General features: G+C 49.7%; 1 protein-coding gene across 1 annotated transcript in view; it reads right to left on the bottom strand.

Moving 5' to 3' along the window:
• The window catches only part of LOC147884384 (exocyst complex component SEC3A-like), a 163918-nt gene that overhangs the window by 49824 nt on the left and 95420 nt on the right, over positions 1–18674 (bottom strand). Inside the window, exons 11-13 of the mRNA XM_087398216.1 lie at positions 461–589; positions 245–325; positions 26–100 (exon numbers count right to left, since the gene is read on the bottom strand). Of these exons, the coding sequence (XP_087254342.1) occupies positions 26–100; positions 245–325; positions 461–589 (285 nt within the window). The remainder of the gene's footprint in view (positions 1–25; positions 101–244; positions 326–460; positions 590–18674) is intronic.

Genomic DNA, 18674 nt, shown 5'->3' with positions numbered 1-18674 from the left:
TCACAGGCTTGGGTAGTGGGCATACTTCCCGGCGGAGAAGAAGATTGAGTGAGTGGCAGTATGCCTTTCGCAATGGGATCAGCGAGTTCTTGTCAAGGTTCTACCCCCCAAAAAAAGTACCCCATCAGTTAAGATGCCTGCTGTCAAGGTTCTACAAAACAACTTGAAAGATTTATGATGAGATCGCATGATAAAGAGATTTTCCCTAGGCAGTACACAGATCAGTGCCATGCAGTAAGGGCACCTTTAAATGCTGCAACATTCTAGCATATGTGCGGCATTTAAATCTTAGATCTGCATGATCTGGCCTCTTAAGCTGTCCCCTCTGACATCACAAAAAGAAATAATTTTAGAACATTCATGGAATAAATAGCCACCACAAAAAATCCTCAAAAGTTGTGGCTTGATAATGTACCAAAGAAATCTACCAGTCTAGAAAACTAATCTCTGAGAGATTTACCTGAGAAAAGTATGTTTTATCATTGATCATGAAATCTACCAGGCTAGAAAAGTAATTTCTGAGAAATTCAGATGCTCTCTTTACAAATGTTGACTTCAATTTTTCAAGCTCTGCGTGTTTCTCTTTTACCTGTAAAGCAGCCATTTTGACAAGGCAATCACCAGGGACGAATATCAAGAATGAAAACTATCCATGCAAAAGGTATTAAGATATACTAGACCTTCTAAAATGCGCTTTCAACAAAATCAACATAAGCATCTACCTAGTTGAAAAAATCGGAGAGGAAATGAAATGTACGTAGCAACTCCAAAGGCCAAACAAAGCATGATATCCACTGCATCACTTGCAATGTTCACAAGATGCAGTAGAAGAAAGGGCGTCCTCAACATGACATCAAAGATTTGGAAGAAAACAGTCATAGTATTCAAAGCTAAATTTGAGTTCAACAATTAAAAATTCCTCAGATTCTTTCATGATGAAGATTCATGGAAGTTACCTATGTCATTTTACAAGGGTACGAATATCCAAATCGTGCCCCAAGGCAAAAAGTCAAAAGGGCCTATCAAGGCTTAAATTAGGTTTGAAACCCTCAATGACACATGGTGGGCCAAAAAGGAATTACTGGCCCAGTACAAAGACAAGCTACCCTAACTGAACTTCACTGATGTCAAATTTTAAAATTGACTACTGGATGCGGTAGAAATGGTTTTTGATTTTGAAGTGCCAAAAAACAAGCATTAGTGTCTAACAATTGCAGCGATCATTGACAGAAATCTAGAGTAAGATCATCGTTAACCACTAAATGGGAATCAGCTCTATCCTTAAAAACCTTTTGTAATGAAGCTACCAAAAGTAGTTTACAACACCCCAATTGCTCTAGTTGTAATTTAAATCAATTTACAACTTGTGTATCAGCTCTCAGATTAGATGCATAAATGCTCAAGACGAGAGATGATGATTCACAGGACAGCATACATCACAACACAAAGTGTTTAAGACCGAAAATTTGACATGTACTGAAGTACGATTGTCCTAATTTCAGCTTCCAAAACACTAGAGAAAACCTACAAAAGAGAACTAAGTGCATGCAACTGTGATAATCAATTCATTAGATTGTATATCTTTACCCTTGCTCGTTTTTCATACTTTCACACATACTAATTGTAGTACCTAATTTGGACTCCTATGCAGATTTTGCCAAATCAAAATGTTGTGAATCATAACCCATTAGCATCTGAGAACTGAGCAGTGGTTGCGTACTAATTGTAGTACCTAATTTGGACTCCTATGCAGATTTTGCCAGATCAAAATGTTGTGAATCGTAACCCATTAGCATCTGAAGACTGAGCAGTGGTTGTGTAATAGTGTGGCTTGATTGCTTGATTAAGGGCAAAGTCATCAAATTAACATTTTGACAAAGAGGGTTGATTTCCAGAATGCAATTTTTGGTCTAGCCAGAGGGGATCACATGGCAGCGCCCTTGACACCCTGGGCCATCCGGATTTCCCTTTCCCAGTAGGTGCAGAAAGCCATTCTTTCTCTTCAGCACCAAGTAGTGATGGGGCACCTTAAGCCCATGCAACAACACTTGGATGCCATTCAAGAGAGCAACGCAAAGCTCCAGTCTCTCGCGCTGCACCGCAGGCAGACCCTGACGGTCCCACAGAGAGAGAGAGAGAGAGAGAGAGAGAGAAAGAAAGTCTATTAACGTCCACTGGAGACCAAAAGGTCTATGGGACAGCAAGAAACCCTCTAGTACAACTGCTTGAGAGAGAGAGAGAGAGAGTTTATTAAAGTCTTCGGAAGACCGATGGGTCTATGAGACAGTGAAAAAAACCTTATACAAGTCCAGCTAGAGGGGTGGAGCTACTAACCGAGCATCCACACTCATACAAAAAATACATAGTCGCATCAAACAATAACAATCATCATCCGCAGCATAACCATCCTCCACTGCCGTCATATACAGAATGAAGTGTGCTCCAGGACAATCTGGCCCCTCACCTTGTCAAGTGTGAGGGAGTGAAAGCATGAAATCAGATATGGAGTGATATCGCCCCCCAGTGGATGCAGTCCTACGCTGTCTCCTAGTCACGGCTCTGCGTCTGACGAGGGCGACCGTCGCACCTGTCGATCTAGCTCCCACCTCTGAACATGGAGGGAATGTCCCCAAGTCTAATCTATCCATCAACCCTCTGTCTGAGCTATCGTGTCACTGGCTCTGGGTCACGATCATGTCTAAGACCTGTAGAGCGGGCATCCGTGTGATCCGGCTGAAAGAACTCACTGATCATGCTCTGAGATGAGTCCAACGGGGCCTGCTCCTCATGTCTATGAGATCGGAGTAGGTGCTCACGATGCCTAACTACCTCATGAATGAGAGAGAGAGAGAGAGAGAGAGAGAGAGAGAAAAGAAAGATATATTAACGTCCAAAGAAGGCCTCATGGGCCTATGGGACAAAGTGACACCAAAGAGAAAAACTCATACAAGCCACAAGGGGCTCAGGCAAAGGGCGCACTAAGACCCTTTGCTGAGAATTGTGCTGAAATAAAAAGAGCTCAATGGCTCAAACAAAAACAAGTACAAAAAATATATCATATCATATCATGTGCTATCTACTATCGAAAGCAGGCTGAGAACTGGAACTGGATGGGAAACTCAGAAACCGAAACCGGGCTCTGTGGTGGCTCGTCTATGAACCGCTCAACTATGTTCAGAGTGACCCCTCGTCTCAGGCGGTCCCCTCTGAGGACCCCGATCTCGTAGTACGCTGGGCAAGTGCAAAGAAAGTGTTCCTCTGTCTCAACCACTCCCAGTATGCATAGCGTGCAGGTCCGCTACTCTCTAGGTATACATGCTGCTCTCCCTGTCTCAATCCTTAGCTGATGAGATGAAACCCACATCTGCCCAATGGCAATCCTCAATGCATGTGAGACTCTTCTGTCCTTGAGATATAGGGGTCTAACGATGAATCCCTCCTCTGAGACATTCAGGAAATTGTCACGATAGAATTGTATCTCGGTGGGGAGCTCCTGATCTCCCTCCCAAGCTCGAGACGTGTGGAGCTAGAGAAGATCTAACCGTATGATATGGTTAATCTCATCTCGCGGAATCAACTCACGGGGTGCATCCAAAACTATATTGAAATGGGGGGAGCATGTCCATCTGAATCCTGTGTCTGGCGAACCATATGGATATACGTGCATACCATGTGTCTGCCCCACCCTCAGCTAGTTGTTTGGATGACTCCAAAGCCAGCCTCGGTAGTCTCCAATGGGGTAAGTCCTAGACTCTACGGATGAAAGTCATTGTCTGAAAGATGGCATCAATCTATAGTGGTGTTATGGCGAACTCTACCTGTACTATCTCATGCAGGACTGAGAGCTTGCTCCGAATCATCCTAGATCTCATGGTCACCTGTAACCACTCAAATGTCTTCCACATTGCTATCGGTAGATCACATCCCCAGAAAGGTGCTGCATACATGGCAGTTGATTGCACTAGCGTATCGAAAAGCCAGCACTTCGTCGGTGGATCCTGGAGGTGTGCCTGGAACACTGTCTCTCCCATCGAGCCAGAGCACCCTGTCCCCATGTGAGTCGTGCCTGGGCTACATGTGTCATAGTGAAAAGGGATCCTGTGAAGACTGCTCCCAAATATGTGTATGACTGTACTATCTCCATTGGCTCGGTTCGATAAGTGAAATTGAGTCGTTGGATTACTGCATGTGAGGTGTTAAAGACCATAACCTTGGTCTTCCCAAGGTTGATTCTCAGGTCTCTCTCTCTACAGAACACCTCTAGGGCCTCCAAGTGTCTCTGCAGCCCCTCTACTGAGGATGAGATGAGGACTATGTATAGCAATATCTGTATCATGAGATCGGCCAGTGGATATCCTTCGCCCCCTAGGCGGTCTATGAAAGAGGTGATCTCATCAATGTACAGCCCGAAGAGAGTCGGTGAGAGGGGGCATCCCTGCTTCACTCCAATCGTACTCTCGACCCAATCTGATTGGCCTCCTGGGACACAAACTCGGCCTCTGACTGACTCATATAGGCTCATCACCCCCCATATCAGTATCTCTGGAATCTACAGTTCCTGTAACCTCTTGATCATGCAGGATCGTGGGACAATGTCAAAAGCCTTCCGAAAGTCTACAAAGCATGTGTAGACTTTCCGATGTGTAGACCTCGACTCCTCAACGATAGCCCTCAAAGTGAAGGTGTGATCTAGGGTAGAGTGTTGTCTCTGGAATCCTGCCTGTCCTAGTGCCTGCTGCCCCGAGCCTCTGTATGACTACTGAGTTCCGTCTCTAGAACTGATCCATAAATCTTGGCCAGAGTGTGGCCAATCATAAGGGTCTGATAGTTCCCCGTCTCCATAGGGTCCCCGGCTTTGTGTATCAGTACAATAGTGGTGGTACTCCAAAAAGGTGAAAATCCGTGACAAATAGCCCAGTTGAACATCTCTGCTAGGATTGGGGCTAGGACCTCTTGTCCATGTGCAAAGTGCTCAGTCCAGAGGCCCTCGTGGTCTTGCGCTCTCCGATTGTGTAGACGGCAAAGTGCAGCCCATACATTCTATTTGGTGAACAGATGACAAGTGGTGGGCCTAGGCGTGGAGGACATATGTAGCGGTGTCTGCATCTGGGCATCATAGAGGGAGCATGCGTACATGTGCCACACATATGGGTCAAAAATGGGGATAGGTGGCTTCCCCTCTAATAGAAATCCCCATCCAGTGGTCGGGTCTCCTCCTCGGAACAATCTGACAATCTCATCCATCCTATGTGTGAGGAAAGCCCATCTCTTACGGCGCGTCAGTCGTCGATAGATCCTTTGTACTTCAGGTGGCGTCAAATGATTCAAAGTCTGCTGTTGTGTGAAGTGGGCTCTCGCCTCTCTACACTCATCGTCGAACCAAGGGTTCTAAGGCATCTTCCCATCTCGCCTGGATCGGGTCGTGGAAAAATATATAATAGCAACGTCCTGTACCACTAAGACAAGGGTGTCGGAGGCGTTGGTGAGGTCTATGTCATCTCCAAGTATAGCCGGGAGCTCCCTGGCTAGATGGCTCATGTATACTGGGTCAAGAGCACGGTCAAAGTGGATTTGAGTGCGTGGGGGGAGCTCTCCCTGTGGTTGGCAAGGTGGTGGCAATATGGAACGTCAAGTATGAGTGATGAGCTCCGAGTGGGGGAGGGGGGGGATGGCGAAGTCGTGTATCCGTGAGACAAAGTCTAGTGGGCCTAGTAGCTAGTCCACTGTGCTAGATCCACCACCCTGTGGGAAGCAAGTGAGTCTCCCAGAAGATGGCCATCTGTGAAGGCCATTAAAGATGATCAGGTCACAATTACTAGTTTGAGGGAGCTCCTGAGCACCTAGCTACTTCCGCTGCCCCCCTCCCGCCATCTCCTCCTTCCCGCAGCCCCCTCCGCTTCCTCCACCATCGCTCCCCCTCGCCGCCTCCTCCCTCGACCTCCTCCTCTATCTCTCCGCCCCCCCCTCCCCGTCTCCCCTCACCTACCATCCCCGCCTCTCCTGCCTCGTCTCCCCGCGCTGCCCCCCCCAACCCTCTCCGCTCCCCCTCCTCCTCCCCTCCCCATTGTTCCTCCCGCCTCCCCCGCTGCCCCTACCACCTCCCCCCTCTGCCTTCTCCGCCTCCTGCCGCCCCTACCACCTCCCCTCTCCGCCGCCTCCTCTCCTCCCCCCCCCACCCTCCCGCCTCCTCTTCGCCTCTTGCCCTCTCCTTCTCTCCCTCCTCACCTTCTTGTCCCCCCCCCCCTCCTCCTCCGCCTTCCGCCCTCCTTGCCTTCCTCCTTCCTCTGCCGTCCTTACCGCCCCTCACTCCGCCTCATCTCTGCCTCCCCCTCTGACGCTTTTATCCCCCCTCTCTTCGTCCTTCCCGCAACGGGAGCATTTGCGCTTGTTAAGGCAAAAGAAAACCTTGGTGGTGACCCTTGGTCTGGCCAAAGGGGCTCTATGGCAGCACCCTCGAATCCCACGGCCGTTAAGGTTTCCCCAGCTGACAAGCAACAGGTACAGCACGCAGTTCAGTCCCTCCAGGACAAGGCACTTGTGGGCAGAATTGTGGGCCTCACACCTACACGGAGATAGGTGCAAGAGTGCATCCAGTCAAGCTTGGCATTAGAAGGAGACCACATCCAGGTAGTCACAATCTATGGACGAGGCGCTTTCCTCATCCAGCTGAGCTCCCCTGACACTGCCTCGACACTTGTGGAGCAGAGCCCCATCCTCCTTGGCCCACATCTTGTTTACCTCTTTCCTTGGTTTCATGGGTTCACAGTGGAGGACATGGATACGACACACCATGTTCCACGTTTCCCGGTTACACTTCGCTTCCCAGGGCTCCCCAAGGAGTATCGAGCCATCCTCCCTTCCATTGGTCGAGCATTTTGGCACAGTGCTCGAGTCCCCGCCAAAGTCGGCCGCCTCAGTTCTAGCAGATGATGGAGTCCCCAGAATCAGACTAGTGGTTGAAAGCCCAGAGTCCCACCCAGAGTTGATCCTTCTCGAGACCCTTTAAGGGGACACACTTCGCCAGAGCGTGGAGATTTTTGGGTTACTAGGCCAATGTCTTCGGTGCAGACAGACGGGTCACCTCGCCAGAAATTGCCCCCGTGGCCTCCCTCTGCGCCTCCCCCCCCCCTCTGCAGAATAGACAGATTCAGCAAGCCTGAGCCCGGCGACCTTTCAGGCAGGAGCAGCAAGAGTCTCACACTACTTGGGTTACCCCCTTAGAAGGGGACTGGACCCAAGTTACAAAGAAAAAGAAACCAAGCAAACAAGCCCGCAAGCGCCATAGGCAGAGGGCCAATCGCAGAAAGAGGAACAGGATTAACCGAGAGGCCCCAAAGGAGGAACAGCAGGAGCCACCTCCTCCAGCGGCAGAGGCCACTGCCCATCCAGACGGTCCTCTAGCTTCGGAGGTTCAGCCTCCACATCCACCCTTGCAATAGCAGCAACAGCGAGCCCCAGGAGCTCCAGATGCGGCGATGGCGGAAGCCGCAGACGCTAGCCCGATGGGGGCTGCAGAGGAGCCGCGACGAGCCTGATCAGCAGGGGGGCCCTGTGGTCCTTGTCCCTCCTCCTCCCCCTCCCCCTCTTCCTCTTCACTTCCCCCTCCCCCTCCAAGGTTCCCCCCGCACCCTCCCCCCCCCCCTTAGCCCCCCTCCTATAGTCACTCTCACCACCCACCTCCCTCCCTCTATCCCCCGCGTCCCTACCGCTCGCTCTCCTGCCGTCCCTCTCTCCACTTCAGCAGCAGGTTCTTCTGCTTCGACACCCCTACCAACTGGCAAGGGAACGATGACACCCTCTTCAGCTTCCTCATTGCAGCAGCAGGTCTGTTCAAGGAGGGATCCTGAGGGACGAGGCTCGTCTTCCTAGTCAGCGGCTCCTAACCTCCAGCATGGGCGTCCCTTACTGCGGGACTTCTGGAGGTTAGGACCCTGGAAAAATCTGGAGATTCCGGACTCTTATCCTCTACCATTGGAGGTAACGCCCATGGTCCTTCAGCCCTGAAAGGGAGGTTTGATCAGTGCAGTGGGATCTCCAACACACTCCGTTTGGAGATTTCTGTTTGCCTCCACAAGGTTGGAGAAATGGTCCCCGAAGGTGTTAAATGCTATTTTAGGGAATCAAATTACACTCATGATGGATAAGTGGATGGGGCCACATGGACTAGACTTTTGGTACGCCCATGGTGCGGAGGTGAACTTTTAGTTGAGCTTCACGCGCGAGGAGCCGTTGTGTGGTTTGGCGACAGGAGTTATTAGATTGCGGCTGGAGGCAAAGGTGGATCAGGCACACTTCTGGCCCCTCCAGAAGTGTGCGGAGCTGTTCAAGGTGGAAGCCTCCTTCATGATGAAGTGGGCACAGAAGATCGGTATTGAGCCGGTATCCACACTAGTACGATGATGCACATATACTAACTACTCGCCCTCTAAACCCCCGGCAAAATCACACAAAGCAATCTTTCTAGGACAGGCACCCACTCACAGGAGAGCCTTGTTTCCGACTCCCTCGTCCTCATGAGCTGGACCATAGTGAGTTGGAATGTACACGGGCTCCACGACCATGTTCATAGCTAGCCGCAGTACCTGATACTCCGGCAGGAGTTGCAGAGGGCAGTGGTAGGGTGGGCAGTGGACATCCTTATGATTCAGGAGCACATGTTTTCAGCTTCAGACATCAGACTACGTCACCTTCTCCCAGGGAGAGGTCCAGAGGAGTGGTCCCGTGCGGTAGAACGGAGTGGAGGGGTCTGCATCTTAGTCTCACAGACTCTGGCTCTAGAGGTCTACAATCAAGGTGAGCTCAGGACGGGCAGTTTGGATGGGAGTTCAGACAGGAGAGTCCAAGATCGGGATCCTGAACGTGTATGCCCCAGCATGTAGACAACACCGCCCGGCCTTTTGGAGGAGGCTATCACAGTGTCTTCCGGATGTAGACTCCAAGATTGTTGGAGGTGACTTCAACAACCTAGAGTTTGGGGAAGACAAGCAGGGCAGAGCCTCATTCTCTGAGATGCCAGTAGCAAAGCGTAGCACCTGGGAGCAGTTCATTTTCATGATCAGTGGCAGAGACATGTGGAGAGAGCCAGATTTCCGCAGGACACCTAGCAGCCTTCTCTTCTTCTTTGGACAAAGGAGACATAATGGATTGCTAGAGAGACTGGGCACTACACAGAGGCGGATCTACCGGGATTCTGGCAGGTACCACGATGTCAGACCACTCTCCAGTGGTACTTCACTTGGATCAGCCCCGCCGAGGTCTTCCCCAGAAGGGGGTCCGCATTCCAGAGGACCTCCTGCAAGACGAGGAGATTCAACAGGTCATGTCAGGGATTTGGAAGCAGTCAGAGACGGCACCGTGTGAGGGTTGGGCTGCATGGGTGGCCAATGCGATTCAGAGGAGCAGTGAGGAGCTGCAGGCTCATGCCCTTAGGCGGAGGAGGACCCTTCAGGAGCAAGAGCGGGCTTTGAGGAGAGACCTCGCCTCCATCAAGAGGTTCAGCGAGCAGGACCCAATATCTCAGTGGCTTAGTGACAGATTCGAGAGCGCTCGTCTTGAGCTTCAGGACACGGAGGTGCGGCGGGCTGAGTTCTCCTATCATTCCTCCCGGGCCCGATGGGTATCACGTTCCGCCAGTAGTCTCACAGGACTTATGCAGCAGACTTGAGGAGCCTTTCACAAATGAGGAGCTCTAGGAAGCCCTCAAGGCTCTCCCGACCTAGAAGTGCTCGGGTGAGGATGGCTTGGCTCCGGCCTTCTTCTAGAACTTCTGCGAGATTATCTCCACCCCTTTCTGTCTAGCTTGCCAGGAGATTTTTGACACAGGCCTTCTCCCTTAGTCTTTGAGCAGGGGGTGGATTTGTTTGATCCCGAAAGGGTGAGATAGGTCAGACATCCGATAGTGGAGGCCGATCACTCTGCTTGATACTGTATACAAGATCCTCGCCAAGGTCTTGAGTTTGCAGTTACGGCCCCATCTTGCCGACATCATCCATGACACACAGACTGGGTTTGTCCAGGAGCACAGCATCCTGGACAACATCTTCACGTTCTGGGAGGCAGTGGATTGGTCCGAGGAGGAGTCACAGCCATTGGCCATCCTTCTCTTAGACTTTGAGAAGGCCTACGACAGGGTGGAGTGGTCTTTCTTGGAGGGCACTATGAGGAGATTGGGTTTCTCCGACAGATAGGTCAGAGGAGTTTCAGTGCTATATGCGGGGAGCTCTAGCCATATGCTTATCGAAGGACACACAGGCGAGGCCTTTCCTCTCTCTCGCTCAGTCCGCCAAGGCTGCCCACTCGCTCCCTTCCTCTTCTTGTTTGTGGCGAAGGCTTTGGGCTACTATTTGAGATCACAGGTGGCCGATCTCATAGGGTTGAGGCTCCCAATCAAACAAGAGGAGGAGCTACTTGACTCTGAGTTTGTAGACGACACGGCCTTCTATGTTGACGGCACCACAGCGAGTCTGGAGAGAGTCAAGGGCGCCCTTGCTATTTACTGTGAGGCCTCGAGGGCACGGATCAACTGGACGAAATCTATAGGTTTCTCCACAGGCTTTGAGGAGACACATGAGATCCATGATTGGGGGAGTGACTTTGACTTCAAATGGATACCGTGGGGCCAAACAGCGAGATACCTCGAATGCCAAGTGGGTATTGACATTACAGCAGAGTAGCAGATTGCCCCGGTCCTTGAGAGTGTTCGGCGCAAGCTTCTCTATTGGAGCTCTGCCAAACTCTCCCTAGCAGGTCGTGCCTTAGTGGCAAACCAGTCCTTGCCACGGCCTGGTATATTGCCTCCTACTGGTGCTTTCATAGAGGATGCATTGGGCAGCTCCGACGGTTGGTACGGAACTTCCTTTGGGCAGGTTCAAACGGCACGAGGAACACTAGGGCCCGAGTAGCCTGGCACACAGTGATCATGCCGCACGCACTGGAAGGCTAGGGTGTCATTGATCCGGAGATGCAGAGCAGGGCCCTTTTGGGCAAGTTCGTGGTTCGCGGCCTCACCCTAGGTGCAGAGCCTTGGAAGCTCCTCTTACAGCAAGGGCTTCTGAGGAACACCCCACGCACTAGGGGACATTGGCAGCCTTCACATCGATGGATCTTCTCAAAGACCCCCCTTACGGGGAAGGGCTCCCGCCTGATGAGGAGTCGTCATAGGGTATGGTAGAGACTGGCAGGGGGTCTCATCCATGCTCCGCCCAGATGCAGAGAGGAGTTTCAGCATCAACCCCTTATGTGCCACCTAGAAATCAGAGATCAGGAGGGCCGTATGCTCGGACAGCGGACTCACATTGGTTGGGCACAATGGGATAGTGGTCCAACAGGGTCCTTTGGCCGCTGGAGCAGAATACCTATGCAGACAGAGGCGAGGCTTGACGCCCTAGCCGCAAGGGGCAGGGCAGCAGATGGGCGAGATTGACTTAGCCATTCCAGAGTCCTAGTGGGAAGGACTTCACGTTTGGAGAGACAGCAGATGGTTGGGACAGTTTTCCCGTACTGGTGTTCCCTTGAGGATGTTGATGCAGCGCGGCAACACGCACCCCGGCTTCTTCCGTGTAGGACCTTGAGGCCTTCTTCAGCCACTCACTGAGAGGGACCCCGAGATGGTTGGGAGTCTTGATGGGATACACTGCTAGATCATCAAAGTGGTAGGACGTTTGGGGAATGAGTGTCACATTGACCCTCCCGGTATCTCAAAGCAGGACGCCTCTAGATGGCGCCTTCGGCTGTGGGAGGATAGACCCCTGAGGGAGGTCTAGTGGGACCTGGGAGAGTGGTTCTGGCCCTCCAGCAGGGGCGGCCTAGCTGAGCAGGTGGATGAGGTGCCCTTCTTCTCCTACACCGCCCCTAATGACAGGAGGCTTCAGATGGATTCGTCGAGGTGGACCCCCTCGAGGGAGAGCCATTGGGTGACTCAAAGAGTGCCCCGGGATGTGCGCTCCAAGTTCTCGATGCGGTTGTGGTCTAGCTTGCAACCGAGGAAGATCTCATACTTCTTCTCGCTAGCCGCCCATGCAGGCTTGCCCATCGAACCGTGGTTGAGGCAGATGCGAGTGGAGGGGCAGTGCCATTGCTGCTCTGAGGGCATCCTGGAGACTATCCCGCATTGCCTATGGAGCTACCGTAGCGCAGAAAGGATGTGGATGAGAGCCCTCAGGATCATGACACATTTGCAGAGTCTTCATAGAGACTCCACCTGGGGGATGGTGGCCTGGTTGACAGAGGGAGGACACGCTGTGTGGATAGAAAAGAAACAAATGTTTTTAACTTGTCGCATGCTGATGGGCAGGTGCATAGCTATGTACATAGCTAGTTGGTGGTGGAAATGAGCTATGGACCACCTCATGAGGGACTCTACACTGATGCAGATATTTCCTTGAGATGGTAGACACTTCTACAGGGACTTCTGGGAGATGATGAAAAACAGGTGGATGCACTCCAGAGCAATGTACCCATCTGTGACGGGGTCGGTGGTTGAATACCAAATGTAAAGTTATTGTGTTTTCTTACGTGTGGTAAATGAGTGGGAATGCATCAAAATACCTTGTTGAAGGATGGTTGTGTGTTAGTGAAACATGACCCCAGTTGTGTGGGCAATGGTCTTGGTGCAACGCTTTTTAGGCAAGGTGGAAGAGGGGTAAAAAAAAGAAAGCATGAGGTGGCTAATTAGGATGATGTGGCACATATCAAAAGAGCATCCATTCAAACGTGGCTACGTGATAGGAAAGGAAGCGTCTGGACGGTGAGCAGGTGTAATGTGAAGATGGCAACTAGGAAGGTAGGAGGGGGATCCTTCACGGGGGGGGAGATCTGGTCTGGAAGCTTCACGTGAAGGAGAGGCTCTTCTTGATGAAGGCGACGGCAGAACGAAGCAAGGGGAGCAGGTGGAGAGGCGTGGACTGCAGGCCAGGAGGGAGAAGGAGATCGCGGACTGATGGATAGTGAAGGCTTCTAAAGGGTGAGATGACGGCCGTGAGCTTGAGGACCATTTGAAGAATTGAGAGCTTCGTGAGTTCTCGAGCAAGAGGAGCGTGCATCGCTACTACAGGAGTGAAGACCTTGGAAGAGGAGGGGCTGGGAGCTCTTCTATCTCAGGGTAGGAGTCGCGACGGTGGAGGCGAGGAATAGAGGGACAAAGAGGAAGAGCTGTGAGCTCAGAAGTGGCTGGGAAGGATCACGGACGAGGTGGAAGGTAGAAGCTTTGGGAAGGAGCTTGGCAATCACGCAAGGGAGTTTCAAAAGAGAGGGGGAAACCGGTGACCTTGGAGGGCCATGGAAAGTATCAGTAGAAGTGTGACGAGAATACCTTCTCTGCAATAGATATGGAGCAATCTAGAGCAAATACAGCCAAATCATCAACCTAGTCTAGAGCACGCTAGAGCCAAATCATCAACAGATATTACAGTGAGCGATTAATTGAGGCAGTCGAGAGACAGGACTAAGATTACGATAGGGAACGTCAGCAGTGCATTACAGGAGCAATTGTAAGTAGCTTAAATAGCTCAAGATGCACAGATATTCAGAGCATATGCAATCCCAAAAACATGCAAAACGATCTGAGTGGTAAGAGGATCACACTGAAGTCCTCCACAATCTCTAGTCAAGCACCTATCTCCGTAGCAGAGGTGCCGGAAAACTCCTGGCGAGCAAGCTCTCAGAAGGCCACGAGAAGAGCTTGATACTAAGAAAGCAATCAATTAGAGTGGATCTCAAAGGTGGCCTTTTGGCGCAATCTGAGCGCATGCGCAAGGAGTCAATCGATAAATCTGCAAGTGTCCACCCATCCTTCGCGCAGACGTGTGCAGTTCATTTGTAGGGGGAAGCCATCTCACCATGCAATAGAGGCGAATCTCTCTTGGTGTCCAAGTGCTTGTGGCTAGCAGTCTCCATGGTTTTCACCACGGTTTTGGGCTCAGTGTCATCTCCCCCACTACCGAGAACCAGAAGGTAATCAGCAGGATGTTCCATAGGAATTGCAAACCAGACCTGTTATGCAATTCACATTGGCGGAGTTCTCGTAAGGCTTGTAGGTTTCATGAACTGGTAATTGGAGCAAAGGGGGGTGTGAAGTATATCGAAAATCCCTTTTCCTATACCTTTTTGCAATGCCACCAAGTGTCAGATGGTTGGCATGTGCTCTTCATGGAGTCCATGAGCCCATGATGACGGAAATTCTGTTTGCTGGCCATCTTCACATAAAGGGGATAAGAGGAAATACATGGGCTTATTGAAAGTGTCGATTGTTGCTTGGAGGTCAAGAGCTACTTGGTTGCCCGTAAAATTGTTTTGATGGGAGCTGTGAGCAAGAAAGAAGTCGCAATAGTGGGTATTATTGCATGAAGAAGAGATGGGCTGGCTAGGAGTCGAGTGAGCACACCATTGCTCAGAGATTGAAGGCAAAGATGAGCAACGGGCTGCATCATTACTAGTGCTTGTTGATGATATTTTGGAAAGATATATTAAGATTCCTAGCCGTGGTCACTTTGTGGGTGGTTGTCTGGTAAGTTGAGGGATTGGATGTGTTATGAAACTGAATGCCTTGTGAGTTATTGAGGTAAGTCCACTACTGAAGACCACTTGTTTTGAGTTGTGTAGTCTTGGGGTTCTTTCTGAGGTTGTCTAGCTTCTGGAGGAAATGTGGCTAGAATGTGAGTTGTATCAGAAGGTGTGTAGAGACAAAGATGTTGAATGAATGCATGTTACCTTGTGATGGTGCTATTCACTTGTTTTAAATGTGTAAATGTGGATGAGGGTGGCTGTGAAGGCGGATTAGGCTCTACTGCTTTTGTCCATCCACGTTTTGGTGCCTCCACGGAGGACTGTGCACTTCAGTTTACAAGTGTGAAGCTGTGCAGTCAGTTGTAGTGTTGAAGAGCTGGGAGAGATGGCACAAGACTTTCCAGAGTTCTGGGAGATGCCAAATGAGAATGCAGTGAGGTTCCTGGAAACGATGGAATTTACAGCACTTATGAAAGATAGAACAACCCCTGAGATTTTGTTTCAGATCATGAATTATTGCTTGCAGGGAGATGCAAAAGCAAGGCTGCAGACTCAAGTGTCTAGCTTCAGGACTGCTCATCCTTAGCAGCAAAATCCGGAGTATACACTGGTGAGAGCAGCCTTTCTTGCACGGTTTGCACAAACCAGGAGTCCTAATGATGTTTGGAAAGAGCTCTGCAAGGTGGGACAGGAGGAGGAGCAAGAGGTTAGTCAAGAGACTGAGCCAACTTGGCATGAAAGAGGAGCCTAAGAATCTAATTAGAAGTCCAAAAGCAATAAAGGCTTATGTAGAGAGAGAGCCGGGGTCTGTTCCTGTGCAAGATGACTCCCTAAAAAAGGATTAGCATGAAGCTGTGGAGCTAATGAAAACACTCAGCCTCAATTGGATGGAGACCGCAGGAAGAGGCAGAGGCCAAAATAACAGGAGAGAAGCTATGGTTGGAGGAGAAGGAAGTTCAGCATGTGTAGGGAGAGGAAGAGGTTATATCAGCAATGTCTAATGCTGGAATTGTGGGGAGTGGGGGCATATCAGTCCTCACTGTGATAAGCCAACCAGGGTAGGGGGAGATGTCTATCCTGAGCAGCACAGAACAAATGATAGACCAAGTGACTACAGTATAGAGGTGAAAGATCTAAATCAGCTCTGTACCAGTGGTGTGACATGGGAGGATAAGGGAAAAGGAAAGGCAATTAGCCTGATCAGAATGGAGACCATACCAAAGATTATGTCTGTACCCATGCAGTGTAATATGAGCTGTAGGCTGGAATTAGAAGAGAAACCTGAGGAGACAGTCACAGACGAAGAGACAAAGAGTGAGATAGAGGAAGAGAGCATCTCATCAGAGGAAGAGAGTCATTTGTCTTCACTGTTGAAGAAACCAGATGCACGTAGTGTCAATGATGTAGAGGAGCTGAAAATCATTACACTTATTATGAATGGAGGCTTGTCAGTTGATGTGGAGGAGGATGTTGCTCAACCAGATCTATGTGAGGTGGTAGAGGAGAGCCCGAGTGAAGGGGTTGCTGCCACAGGTGGGAAAAAGGTTGAAAGCCCATTAAAGGCAGCTAAGGATACGTCTGTATGTGCAGTGGTAGATGATGATCATGCTCCAGTGTTGTGTGATGATGTGCGTATGCTGGCTGGTCCTGTTGCAACAGATATGCAGCCACTTGAAGACAAGGCTTGGAAGGAGTACATGGCTGAATGCAATCAGTTTGTGGTTGACACTATGATTGTGCATACTGAAGAGACTGAGATTTCAGATTCAACAAGTGAGGAGAGAGGTGAAACTAGCAATGAAGATGAGAGCTCAATCATGTGTGACAGTGATGAAGCTGATGTGGCTATTACTGATAAAGTAAAAGACCTGCAGTTAAAACTCTTAGTTTGGGTGGGACCAGCAAGTGTTGATTGTGTGCATGCAGACTTTGATGTGTATGATGAGGTTAAGATTCAGTGTTTACAGGATGATGGTGATTCAGATGATGAGCTGGATTGCATTCTTGATGATGCACTGGATGATATGTTAGAATTGATCTCTTTGGAAAAGAATGTAAACACCAGTATGCATGTTGAGCTGGATGGTAGTGATAGTGTGGTTGATGATCAGCTAGATGCTTTACTTGATGATACCTCGCCGATTTTGCATGTGTGGTTGGTAATGACAAGAAAATATGTAACTTCTCATGATTGTTCAGAGAATGAAGATGTCAGTGAGAACAGGATGCATAGCAAAGAGTGTGCTGATATGTTTGAGCATTCTTCAGGAGGGAAGGATGTTTGTTTGCTCCTGGATGATCTTGATAATTCATGTGATGGATTAAGTTTTAAAGCTTTACAAGGTTGAGGCAATAGGGTATGTTGAGAAGTCCCTAATCACAGATTATGAGCTGGTTGTGCCCGTGAGATCTGTGTGTGAGGTAGTGACCTCAAAAGATGTGGCTCGAGTGAAGCTGAACAAGACTCATGATACAAGTGTGATGGCTAATAGCCAGTGGAGTTGTCTGGTTGGTAATGACAAGAAAATATGTACTTCTCATGATTGTTCAGAGAATGAAGATGTCAGTAAGGACAAGATACATAGCAAAGAGTGTACTGATATGTTTAAGCATTCTTCAGGAGGGAAGGATGTTTGTTTGCTCCTCGATGATCTTGATAATTCATGTGATGGATTAAGTCTTGCAGCTTACAAGGTTGAGGCAATAGGGTATGTTGAGAAGTCCCTAATCACAAATTATGAGCTGGTTGTGCCCGTAAGATCTGTGTGTGAGGTAGTGACCTCAAAAGATGTGGCTCATGTGAATCTAAACAAGACTCATGCTACAAGTGAGATGGCTAATAGCCAATGCAGTTGTGTGATGTCTTGGCAGGATAAGATGTGTGGATAAAAATGAAAAAAATGTTTTTCACTTGTCGCATGCTGATGGGCAGGTGCATAGCTATGTACATAGCTAGTTGGTGGTGGAAATGAGCTATGGACACCCTCATGAGGGACTCTACACTGATGTAGATATTTCCGTGAGATGGTAGACACTTCTACAGGGACTTCTGGGAGATGATGAAAAACAGGTGGATGCACTCCAAAGCAATGTACCCATCTGTGACGGGGTCGGTGGTTGAATACCAAATGTAAAGTTATTGTGTTTTCTTACGTGTGGTAAATGAGTGGGCATGCATCAAAATACCTTGTTGAAGGATGGTTGTGTGTTAGTGAAATATGACCCCAATTGTGTGGGCAATGGTCTTGGTGCAACGTTTTTTAGGCAAGGTGGAAGAGGGGTAAAAAAAAGAAAGCATGAGGTGGCTAATTAGGATGATGTGGCACATATCAAAAAAGCATCCATTCAAACGTGGCTACGTGATAGGAAAGGAAGCGTCTCGACGGTGAGTGGGTGGTATGTGAAGATGGCAATTAGGAAGGTAGGAGGGGGATCCTTCACGGGGGGGGAGATCTGGTCTGGAAGCTTCACGTGAAGGAGAGGCTCTTCTTGATGAAGGCGACGGCAGAACAAAGCAGGGGAAGCAGGTAGAGAGGCGTGGACTGCAGGCCAGGAGGGAGAAGGAGATCGCGGACTGATGGATAGTGAAGGCTTCTGAAGGGTGAGGTGACGGCCGTGAGCTGGAGGACCATTTGAAGAATTGAGAGCTTCGTGAGTTCTCGAGCAAGAGGAGTGTGCATCGCTACTACAGGAGTGAAGACCTTGGAAGAGGAGGGGCTGGGAGCTCTTCTGTCTGGGGGTAGGAGTCGCGACGGTGGAGGGGAGGAATAGAGGAACAAAGAGGAAGAGCTGTGAGCTCAGAAGTGGCTCGGAAGGATCACGGACGAGGTGGGAGGTAGAAGGTTTGGGAAGGAGCTTGGCAATCACGCAAGGGAGTTTCAAAAGAAAGAGGGAAACCGGTGACCTTGGAGGGCCATGGAAAGCATCAGTAGAAGTGTGACGAGAATACCTTCTTTGCGATAGATATGGAGCAATCTAGATCAAATACAGCCAAATCATCAACCCAATCTAGAGCACGCTAGAGCCAAATCATCAACAGAAATTACAATAATCGATTAATTGAGGCAGTCAAGAGACAGGTTTAAGATTACGATAGGGAATGTCGGCAGTGCATTACAGGAGCAATTGTAAGTAGCTTAAATAGCTCAAGATGCACAAATATTCAGAGCATC

The sequence above is a fragment of the Dipteris shenzhenensis genome, chromosome 27, assembly GCF_047967505.1.
Source record: "Dipteris shenzhenensis isolate YYH24624 ecotype China chromosome 27, Dip_SZ_1.0, whole genome shotgun sequence".
In the NCBI taxonomy this organism is placed as follows: Eukaryota; Viridiplantae; Streptophyta; class Polypodiopsida; order Gleicheniales; family Dipteridaceae; genus Dipteris; species Dipteris shenzhenensis.
This window is presented reverse-complemented; position numbering and strand designations above follow the sequence as displayed.